We start from the raw sequence: 12,500 nt of genomic DNA, 5'->3' as shown, positions 1-12,500 counted from the left end.
ATCCAGGAGCCCAGCGGTGGAACTATTTATATTTGAGCTGAGCAGTCCATGGAATGTTTATGTTTGAAATGTACATTTTCATGAGAATGTTTGTGTTGGGCAGAGCAGTCCATGGAGTGTTTATGTCCAGGATGTGCATTTTCATGGGAATGTTTGTGTTGGGCAGAGCAGGCCATGGAACTATTTATGTTAAGGTACATTACCATAGGAATGTTTATATTTGGGCTGGGAATTCCATGGGAAATGTTTATATTAAGCTGTAAGGTTCCATGAGAATATTTATGTTAAGATGCTTTCCGATGAAACTGCTTATAATTAACGCAGTGCTTTGCCTGCCCCTTTTTCCGTTCTGTTGAAATAAAAGGCTGACTTAGGAGAGTGAAATTTCAGAGGCATTTTGAACTGACCCTTAACACGGTCTCTCTGAAATCACTCTCCTTGCAAGTAAACTGAGCTCCAACTCGCGTCTCTTTGTGTCTGAAAGCCTACTAAGGTCTGTGGAACTAGCGTTGGTTATCATCACCTGTCCTACAAACAGGCTAAGTCAGAAAATAGCATTGAACTATAACCTATCATTTTTGGTCCTTCTGAGCCGAATCTCAAACATCGTCGAGGAGGAGATCAGAAGGAACGACACGCAGACGAAGTCTGTCGACAGCCCGGGATCGAGCGACCCGGAGAAAGTCCTGGAACGTCAATTCGCTCCAGGCCGGTGCGTTAGATGTCAGTTCCTCCTTTCCTCCTCCAAAGACGACCGACGAGATCCCAGGCCAGGCAACAGATACAAAGAACACGGTAAATATGATAGATAAAGAAAGATTGCAATCGAAATGAATAGTCTATTATCCTGAAATTGTACAAAATAAGGAATTGTTTGACAATACAAAAAGAATCCATTTTGAAAAATAAATGAATATCTTTGAGTTATGAAAACAGTAGACTAATTGAACTTGGACTGAGTTGGCATACACAAGGAATCCATTTCGAAAAATAAATGAATGTCCTTATGCTGTGTAAACAACAGACTAAGACTGGAAACTGATAACTATGACTGAAAGTGAATGTCTGTGAGAAATTGATTGTCACTGGTGACGAACGGAGGAGCAGAGTTGAAACCTCATGGTATCAACGTAACGCTCTGTCATCCGCGACGCACACTGCGGTGAATTAAGGAAATTAGGTTTTGAACGACACGTTGTCTAGTAAAAACAGAAGAATTGACATAAATAATGTGTAATTGTGGCAGTTTTTAGAATAAGTGTAGGATAGAAAGTCAGTTATATGTTGAAGAGAGGGATAGACTGAAAAAAGCCTGCTGTGTGTGCGCTTGAGAGAGGGGAAAAAAAAGTGGCACAGGAAAAAGTGTCTGTGTGTGTGCTTTTGAGGAAAGTGGTGTGTGCGCTTAAAACAGGAAGAAACTGTGTGTGTAAGCAACGAGTGTGTGAGCGAGAGAGGGAGAGAGAGACAGACAGAGAGAGAGTCGCCTTGCTCGGTCCCTCCCCCTAGACAGCTGCCCTCACACACACACACACACACACACACATTTGAGCGGAACAGACCTGAATTCCTGCCGGGACACCAAGCTCCAGAAGAGGCTTTCCCCCCACACACACACACACACACACACACACACACACACACACACACACACACACACACAAGGACCCCAATTGAAATAAGCCAGCAGCTTTCTTGGGTTTTTATCCTTTTAGTTGACCTTGTATGTAATATGTACTTTCATGCACCTACTTCTGCAAATCTTCTAATAAAGTTTTCAATCAATTCAAGCAATCAAACACACACACACACACACATTTGAGCGGAACAGACCTGAATTCCTGCCGGGACACCAAGCTCCAGAAGAGGCTTTCCCCCCCCACACACACACACACACACACACCACACACACACCACACACACACACACACACACACACACACACACACACACAGACGCACACACACACACACACACACACACATACACACACACACACAGACACACACACACACACACACACACACACACACATACACACACACACACACACACACACACACACACATACACACACACACACACACACACAGACACACACACATACACACACACACACACACACACACCACAGACGCACACATTCACCCACACACACACACACACACACACATAGCCACACACACACACACACACACAGACGCACACACACACACACACACACACACACACACATAGCCACACACACACACACACACAGACAGACACACACACACATACACACACACACACACACACACACACAGCCACACACACACACACACACACAGACAGACAGACAGACACACACACACACACACACACACACACACACATTCACACACACACACACACACACACACACACATTCACGCACACACACACACACATAAATAATGGGTAATTGTGGCTGTTCAAATAGCAAAGGGAAAGAAGACAAAGGGGAACTCGATGTTAAATTTATGAAATACTGTTTCCCCAAAAGTACGAAGTATTTGAGAAAATGGGATAAAACGTTTGGTTTTAAAGGACAATTAGACCCAGCAGCGTGCGAACTCTTATTAGAACGCCTACAACTTATATTAGAAACCAAGAGAGGCAGGAAAGATGAAAAGAAAATAGAAAAAGAAGTTATATGCGCTAAAATATGGTTAAATCAAGCAGCTAGGAAAATGACAGGGACCAAGCGCACAGTGCTCACGATGATTGACCCAGATGACGAGACGCAGGCAAGTGGGAGTGCAAGAGAGACAGAGAGAGAGAGACAGAGAGAGGCAGAGAGAGTGAGAGAGACAGAGAGAGAGAGAGAGAGGGAGAGCAGGAAACAAGAAGGGTGGGGGTTAGGGACAGAGAAAGAGGAAAAGCGTAGACCAAAAATACCACTCATATTAAAAAGAATACAAGATCATAACACCGCCCCGCCCCCCACTGACCCGCCGGCATATTCTGGGATAATGCCCAAGGGCAAGCCAGTGGAGCAATTATACCCGCCCTTACCCAATGATTTGGACAATGGGGATGATGCAACAATCCTAGCACCTATGGTCCAAGTGGCCAACCCCATCGTAAGAGGGGTCATGTCAGTATACCGACCATGGACTGTCACAGACTGCAGGGCAGCTTGTGAGAGTGTACCACACTTCAGAGAAAACATAGACGTCCATTGCAATGGGTTAAACCAACTCAGAGATTCGTACGGGCTAAATGGACCAGAGATGGTGCAGGCCTGTCAGACTATATATAAATACGAGTGGGCCAGGGTAAGAGACAACTTTACAGGCAGGGACGAAGCCCATGCGGCCCTAGAAACTCGCAGCGAAGCTTTGGACGCTGCAATGGATGCGTTAATAACCAGGGTTCGTCGAGTGTTCGCACCCGTAACAGACTACACTAAAATAACATCGTGTCAGCAAAAGGCCGGCGAGTCACTCCAGGAGTACCGAGGCCGCTGTGAACAAGTGTTCAGACGTCACGGGGGACTACCACATGACCCCACTGACGCTTCACCTTACCAACAACAACTGAAGGCCGCCCTTATGGGAGGTTTTTCAGCGGGCATAGCAGACTTCATTAGGAAGCATAATATAAACCACAAGACTGGTGGAGTGACAGAATGCATGAACTATGCAGAGCATGCAGTGGAGGATCTCAGACGAAAGAAAGACAAAAAGAGAAATCAGCTGATGCTAGAGACAGAGGACGGGACAGAAATATGTTGTTATGTGGGAGGAAACTCAGGCGGAAATAGGAACAACCAAGGGAAACAAAATAAAGGGAATCACAACCAGGGTGGGGGAGGAAACAATCAGTACAAAGGACACAAGGGACAAAACAGAGAGGGGGGGGGGAATCAAAAAAGAACGGGCTTAAATAAAGATGGGAAATTCCTCTGTTATAATTGTGGACAAGAAGGCCACATGGCCAGAGAGTGCCAAAACCACAGACAAGACAGACGGGGGGATAACCAACAGGGATATCAACAACAGAACCAACAGGGGGCCAACCGGGGGGGACAGGGATACAACAACAATGAGGGACATTTTGTCCACCAACAACAACACTGACTAGACGGTCAGGGATCAGACTCAGACTCAGACTGGTCAGACACAGGCTTACAACCTGAAAAGACAGGCGACACACCCCTATTGGACATTTCAGAAGTAATGACAAATTGGTCGCTCTCATATAACAAAATTAAACCAATGAGAAGAATAAAAATAGAAGGAAAAAGCATCGTATTCTTATGTGACACAGGGGCGGACTCCTCTGTGGTTACAGTAGAATTGGCAAATATGTGGCCAGCAATAACAGAACACTGCGTTAAATCAGCAAATGGTCAAATTAGCAGACATCAAGTATCACAACCCTTAGACATAATCGACCCTCTCTCCGGTATAGATGGTAAATTATCGTTCTCACTAATTCCAGACTGTCCAGTAAATCTCCTAGGGAGAGATGGCATATGCCTACTAAAACTTAGACTTATACCAGTAGCTGGAGGAGTACGTGCAGTAGGACCAACTGAAAGAGCAGAAGACCAGTTAATGGTGCGACATGGGTTAGGACAACCGCACTATTTCTGGTCCCTCAAACTACCACATCCAGCCCCAACTGAAACGGCCAAAACGTTGATTAGTTATGTATCCCCACGAGAGGGACAGACCAGAATGAAACCAACAGAACTGCATATCACCCTTAGATATGCTAAAAAGCCAGGGCCTGACCCGCCCTATCAAGCCCTATTCGATAGAATGGGGCCACAGAGAACAGTTCTTAGCTACCTCTACCAAGACGAGCTAGGAAACGCAGCAGTTTCAACCTCGCTAACCCCAGAGGCAACGAAACTGCTGGGCTCGACTCAGTATCCCCACCTCTCACTTGCTATTGGTCCAGGTACCGAGTGGAAGCAGCTGGGTAGTTTCACTCGGCAGGTAGCAAGCATATGTCAGGGGTGGGAAGACATGAGTGAGAAACCGGGCTGGCAGCGATACCAAAATATAGAACGAAAAAGCCTAGCATGGGTTACAACAATGACACCACACACGAATTTGGACGAATGACAAATAATACTATTAAGTGCAGAGGCTGAGAACGCACTTAAAGTGATTCCAGATAGCCTCTGGTCCAAAGGAAAGACCGATGTGGGATTAATTTTTAAAGTAAAACCAGTACGGGTCAAAGCCAAATCAACTTATCGACCCAATGTCAGACAATACCCATTAAAAGACGACGCCCGCATAGGTATCAAACCAGTTATACAGGACATGATAAAAGCAGGCATTCTTAGGGAATGCCCCGACGCAGAATGCAATACACCAATATTTCCTGTAAAAAAGGCAGACCAAACGTCATGGAGAATGGTGCAGGATCTCCGAGCTGTAAACCAAGCCACACAGGGCGCGGCTGCAGTCGTAGCAGATCCTCACATTCTACTAAACAGTTTATTTGCAGGACAAACATACTTCTCTGTTATAGACCTTAGCAATGCGTTCTTCTCCATCCCAGTGGATAAAGATTCACAGGGGTGGTTCGCATTTACATACGAACACAAAAAATACACATACACACGCATGCCACAAGGGTGGTCTGAAAGTCCAATGATTTTCCACCAGGCAATGCAAAATTGCCTGGCGGACCTTCATATTCCAGAGTCCTCACAGATTCTGCAATATGTAGACGACCTGCTGGTGGCCGCCCCCACCAAACAGGAATGTATGGCCGTCACGATCCAGTTGCTACAGCATCTGGAAAAAACAGGAAGTAAAGTATCGAAATCAAAACTGCAAATATGTCAAGAAGCAGTTGTGTTCTTAGGACACACATTAAACAAAGAAGGACGTCGCATTAACCCAGACAGAAAAACATCAATGACGGCAACACCACAACCACAGACTAAGAAACAAATGATGCAGTTCTTAGGAATGACAAACTACTGCAGGGCTTGGGTGGCGGAATATGCCGCCATCACCCAACCCCTGCTGAATCTGATATACACAGACACATTAAAAATGAGCGATAAACTCGATTGGAACACGGAAGCATTAGACGCATTTAATACACTAAAACAAAGTCTAGTAAGCTCCTCCGTACTCGCATTACCAGACTATGGGAAACCATTTACTCAGATGGTAGATTGCAAACAAGGATTTATGACCTCAGTATTGACTCAAAAACATGGAGAAAAACAGCAACCCATTGGGTTCTACTCTAAACGATTAGACCCAGTATCATTGGCACTTCCACCGTGCGTTCAGGCTGTCTGCGCGGCAGCAATGGCAGTACAGTGCACGGCAGAAATAGTCCTGTTCCACCCGTTGAGGTTATTGGTACCGCACGCTGTCTCCATGTTGCTGAATGAAACAAAAATGGCGTTCCTCTCACCAGCTCGTTTCCTCGCTCTGACAGCCACGCTACTGTCACAACCTCACATCAGCATAGAACGGTGCACAGTGTTAAACCCCGCTACACTGATGCCCACCCCAGATGATGGAAACCCCCATTCGTGTAAAGAGCAAACAGAACAAACTTGCAAACCACGGCGAGACCTAAAAGATACTGCACTAGGGAAAGGAGAAGTGTGGTATGTGGATGGGTCTTGCTCAAAGTCACTGACAGGACAGAACATGACAGGATACGCTGTAGTATCAGACACATCAATCATCAAAGCTGGCAAACTACCACACTCACATTCAGCTCAAGCAGCTGAATTAGTAGCATTAACAAAAGCATGTGTAGCAGCCAAAGGAATAGACATCACATTATACACCGACAGCCAATATGCATATTCAGCGACACACACCTTCGCTGCACAATGGGCTAGGAGAGGAATGAAAACCTCTACAGGAAAATCCATAACACACTCAGAACTGCTGACCAAATTACTGGAAGCAGTTCTGCTACCTCGCTCCCTAGCTATATGCAAATGCGCTGCACACACCAAAGGAACAGACAGAACATCGAAAGGAAATGATTTTGCAGACAGAACAGCAAAAGAAGCAGCTGCGGGTAAATACGGAACTGAGATTCTCGTCAACACAAAACCACTTCCGCAGCCAATACCATTTGAAGCTATTATAGACATGCAGAACAATGCATCAGACAAAGAAAAAATTAAATGGGCTAGAGACAACGCAGTCCTAGGGACGGACAAAGTTTATAGAATAAATGGGAAAATTGTTTTACCACAGAGTCTCTACAAAACAGCAGCTCATTTGATACATGGGGTTTGCCACGTATCAACAGCAGGGATGATTAACAGGATTAATGAACATTTCCACACATATAATTACACACAATTTTCAAAAAACTTTTGTAGATCGTGTATGACCTGCTGCAAACATAATTCACAAGGAAATGAAAGACCAAAGAGGGGCAAGTTCCCCTCTGCAAAACATCCATTTCAACACATGCATATGGATTTTATCGAACTCCACAGCTCTGGGCCAAACAAGTACAGATACTGTTTGACCCTCATCTGTCCAATGTCAAAATGGGTTGAAATAGTACCCTCAAAAACGAATGATGCACTTACAGTGGCCAAAGCCATATGTAACCGCATCATTCCAAACCACGGCATCCCAGAAAGAATATATAGTGATAATGGCTCACATTTCGTGAACGAATTGATCAAACACGTGTCCAAACACCTGGACATTGAACTAAAGAATCACTGTTCCTATCACCCTCAAAGTGCAGGATTGATAGAAAGAACAAACGGCACAATAAAACTAAGACTTAAGAAAGCAATGGAAGAAACGGGGCGAAGGTGGGAAGAGTGTGTTTCTCTAGTGGAAACATACATGAGAATAACACCGACACCTATGGGTCTGTCCCCATTTGAAATAGTAAATGGGAGAAGGTTTAGACTACCCATAGTAGACGACATTAGGGAAGTAGATTTGGCAGAAACGGAAAACACACTGGCCACGTGGATGACCCAGCTATTTAGAAAACAGGAAATAGCCAGAACAAATAATCTGCCAGACCTTTCTGTCTCCCTACAGGATCCAAGACTACAACCTGGTGACCAGATCCTCATCAAAGAAATAAAGAGAAAACATTGGCACAGCCCGCGGTGGGTTGGGCCATTTGAAGTACTGTTGAGCACCCCAACTGCCGTCAAGATCGCAGAACGAGATACGTGGATACACCAAAGCCATTGTAAGAAAGTGACATTATTCCCCTCGAACGACGGGTAGTGGTGGAAGTCCGGCTACAAAGGGGGTCGTCCTGGTAGAGGACGGTACGTCTCAAACCGGTGAAGAATTCTCCAAGATCCACTACCATATTAGAATGAGGGGACCACATCTTTTTTGGACAATGGTGTTCCTGGCCTTAGGCCTCACTCTGTTAATCATAGGACAGACTCCAGAGCAAGATACTGATATTTATACACGAACACGACGATATCTGGCTGACCTAACACAAGACACAGACACCGCCACACACCCTTTTCTGACTAACACGTGGTACAAATATGTTCACAGACAGGCGCAGAATAGGAATATGACTGACTGTTATGTTTGCTCTCATTTGCCTGTCTCAGCCAGCCACCCCACTCTGTGGGTGGTTCCGCTCTCAAGTCGACAAACAGAGTGCCTCATAAGCAGAATAAGTGGAAAAGACAAATCCCCATATTTCTGGAACATTAGGCCCCTATGCGCAGAAACGCTCCCCTTGCATCTCCATTTGCCCAAACCACTCTTGACCCCTCTAGTTAGATTCGAACCTGGGGTCGAGCTCGCTAACTGCTTTACTAGGAAGAAAGGAACAATTTCTCTAGGGAAACTCCCTAAGATAAGATGCCAAATTACTTGGACAATACCAGAGACAATAATATCAGAGTACATTATAGGAATACCAGAGACAAGAACACAGTACATTATAGGAAAGGGCAGAGTACAGCTCGATCCGGATCTCGATGAGAGCCTTAAAGGTTCAAGAATGGTTCAAGAATGGTCGAGAATGAACGATTTCCCTAGAAATGGCACTCGGCCAGTACAGGGGATATATTGGGTCTGTGGGAATAAGGCATACACTCATCTCCCAGATAACTGGGCCGGGGTGTGTGCTCCCGTTGTCCTATCAGAACACACTTACATCATGACCCATGACATCTCCTCCCGACGAACCAAACGAGACGCCCAAGTCCAGGCACACGACCCAATCTGGGGCAGTGATGTCCCAGATGACAAGAAACTTTGGACTACTAGTCAAAAGATTGTACTTGCATTGTTCCCCGGGATAGGGATAGGGAAGCATTCCCTGCGCATAGAAACCCTGAACTATCAATTAGAGACATTTGTAAATGCATCCCTTACGATAAACGAAGCCCAGAACCGCGAAATCGATCAGATCAGACTGATGGTACTCCAGAACAGAATGGCTCTTGACCTATTGACTGCAGTGGCAGGAGGAACATGTGTGATGCTTAACACCACATGCTGCACTTACATCACAGACAACTTACACTTGCCCAATATGACTGACGCTTTGAACCGACTCCGTGACTTGCAACACATCCTGACAACATCCCACACTGATCAGAATGCGTGGGGATGGTTGGATTGGCTGAACCTAGGAGGCATGAAACAACTATTAGTAAAAGGACTAATGATTTTCTTTGTTGTAATGATATTTCTGGCTGTGCTCGTTTGTTGTGTCTTCCCCTGCTTCAAAGCTATGACCAACAAACTGATTTCAGGAATATTTGTACAACAAATGTTGACTCGAGAGATTGTGATGGATCCAAAGTACCAGCCTCTAACCCAAATTGAGAAAAATGAATATTCATGTCTGTGATCTGTACGGCGACGTTGAATGACGGTTGAACTAGAAAATGTGGAAACAAGATAGCTCTACCTGAATAAAGAGACGGATGTTTGTATCGTGATAAAATATGAAAAACAGCAGGGAAATGTTAGAGTTAAAGACGATGTTTTCATAAATGATAGAGTTAGATGTTCTATAAATGTTAAAATGATAGAGTTAGATGTTCTATATAATTCTGTATCACTGTGAGCTTTTGTGCACCCTATGCACTAGGCTGTGTATTCTCTGCTCATCTTTCCACTCCTAAATCGGGGCTCCGCTTCCTGTTGTTGTGTTATCCAGGAGCCCAGCGGTGGAACTATTTATATTTGAGCTGAGCAGTCCATGGAATGTTTATGTTTGAAATGTACATTTTCATGAGAATGTTTGTGTTGGGCAGAGCAGTCCATGGAGTGTTTATGTCCAGGATGTGCATTTTCATGGGAATGTTTGTGTTGGGCAGAGCAGGCCATGGAACTATTTATGTTAAGGTACATTACCATAGGAATGTTTATATTTGGGCTGGGAATTCCATGGGAAATGTTTATATTAAGCTGTAAGGTTCCATGAGAATATTTATGTTAAGATGCTTTCCGATGAAACTGCTTATAATTAACGCAGTGCTTTGCCTGCCCCTTTTTCCGTTCTGTTGAAATAAAAGGCTGACTTAGGAGAGTGAAATTTCAGAGGCATTTTGAACTGACCCTTAACACGGTCTCTCTGAAATCACTCTCCTTGCAAGTAAACTGAGCTCCAACTCGCGTCTCTTTGTGTCTGAAAGCCTACTAAGGTCTGTGGAACTAGCGTTGGTTATCATCACCTGTCCTACAAACAGGCTAAGTCAGAAAATAGCATTGAACTATAACCTATCATGTACTCATGAGCTGGATACTGTCTGTTGTACAGTACTGATACTGTATCTGTCAAATCCACTGTAATCATCATTTAGTGTGAATAACATCCTGTAGCATAACTGGTTGTCAACTCAACACTACTGTAACTGACTGTTTTCATAATGTTAAACTGATGCACTGATAGTATTTATGTCCTTTAGATATTGTACAGTATGTGGACATAAATAAAGCATTTAAAACGTGTGTGTCAATCACAAGCTGCTCTATATGTGTGATTACACAGAAAATGAGATACAGGTTGGGGACTCTTATCTCTTCAAGATACTTGTGGTCGCTGGGAAAAAGGCTATCACAAGGAAATGGGGTACGGAAGACCTGCCTACTCAGGCCCAATGGGTAGACACAGTGGGGGAAATCCATGTTATGGAAAGACTGACTCACAGACTACTACGACTTTTAGGACCACAGGTGGACAACAAATGGATGAAGTGGACTCTATGGGCAATGGACACAGACTTGAGACATGACAGCAGTAGCTTTTTCTTTTCTTTTGGTTGTTTTTTGTTGATGTTGAATTGTTGTATTATTGTTCTTATTACGTGTGTGTGTGTGCATGTCCGTGTGTGTGTGTGTGTGTGTCCAGGGGCCCACGAGCTGGAGCAGATGCAGCTGATCCTGGACACGGTGCCGGTGCTGCGGGAGGAGGACCGCCTGGAGCTGCTGCGGGTGATGCCCTCCTGCCTGGCCCAGGGCTGGGGGGTCCGACGCTCCTTCACACAGATGCTGCCTGAGGTGGACCAGGAGGGTGAGTGTGTGTGTGTGGGGGGTGGGGGGGAGGAGGTGGGAGGGAGGGGGGTGATGCCCTCCTGCCTGGCCCAGGGCTGGGGGGTCCGACGCTCCTTCACACAGATGCTGCCTGAGGTGGACCAGGAGGGTGAGTGGTGGTGGGGGGGGAGTGTGTGTGTCTCAGTGTGTGTGAGGGAGGTGGATGGGTGGGTGTGTGTGTGTGTGGGATGTGGGGGGGGGGGAGGGTGGGTGTGTGTGTGGGGGTGTGTGTATGTGTGCGCGTGTGTGTGTGTGTGTGTGTGTGTGTGTGTGTGTGTGTGTGTGTGTGTGTGTGTGTGTGTGGGAGGTGGATGGTAGGACAGATGTCCTTCACACAGATGCTGCTGGAGGTGGACGCAGAGGGGGAGTGAGGGTGTGTGTGTGTGTGTGTGTGTGTGTGTTTACTGTGTGTGTGTGTGTGTGTGTGTGTGTTTGAGGGATGGACGGTCCAGAGATCCTTTACACAGCTGCTGCCCGAGGAGGATGCTGTGTGTGTGTGTGTGGAAATGTCTGTCTCTCTCTGTGTGTGTCTGTATGTCTCTTTGTGTGTCTGTCTCTGTGTGTGTGTCTCTCTCTCTGTGTGTGTGTGTGTGTGTGTCTCTCTCTCTCTGTGTCTGTGTGTGTGTGTGTGTGTTTGGTAACAGTCCAGCACCCAGAGCTACAAATGGGGCTTGTCAGCCTCTCTGATGATGTCATATCCTGATGATGTCATATCCTGATGATGTCATATCCTGATGATGTTCTATCCTGATGATGTCATATCCTGATGTCATCCTGATGATGTTCTATCCTGATGGGTTCTGTAGGACATGAATGTCCCAGGCCTTTATTATTGTCCTCTATTCATAAAGGAACATAGAGGAAAGCAATCTGCTAATGCTACATGGAGACTTTTAGTAATATGATCTAAATCTCATTCTTATTCTCTCTCTGTCTCTCTCTCTCTCTCTCCCCATCCACCCGTCTCTCTCTCTC

At 45.5% G+C, this 12,500-nt stretch overlaps 1 protein-coding gene across 1 annotated transcript in view; it reads left to right on the top strand.

Moving 5' to 3' along the window:
- Nucleotides 1-12,500, top strand: part of LOC308159193 (mitogen-activated protein kinase 4-like) — a gene marked incomplete at both ends in the record, with an annotated part of 30,571 nt that overhangs the window by 16,015 nt on the left and 2,056 nt on the right. Inside the window, one exon of the mRNA XM_080532939.1 lies at nucleotides 11,344-11,505. Within this exon, the coding sequence (XP_080389065.1) occupies nucleotides 11,344-11,505 (162 nt within the window). The remainder of the gene's footprint in view (nucleotides 1-11,343; nucleotides 11,506-12,500) is intronic.

Source organism: Nansenia antarctica, assembly GCF_963989245.1.
Source record: "Nansenia antarctica genome assembly, chromosome: 5".
In the NCBI taxonomy this organism is placed as follows: domain Eukaryota; kingdom Metazoa; phylum Chordata; class Actinopteri; order Argentiniformes; family Microstomatidae; genus Nansenia; species Nansenia antarctica.
This window is presented reverse-complemented; position numbering and strand designations above follow the sequence as displayed.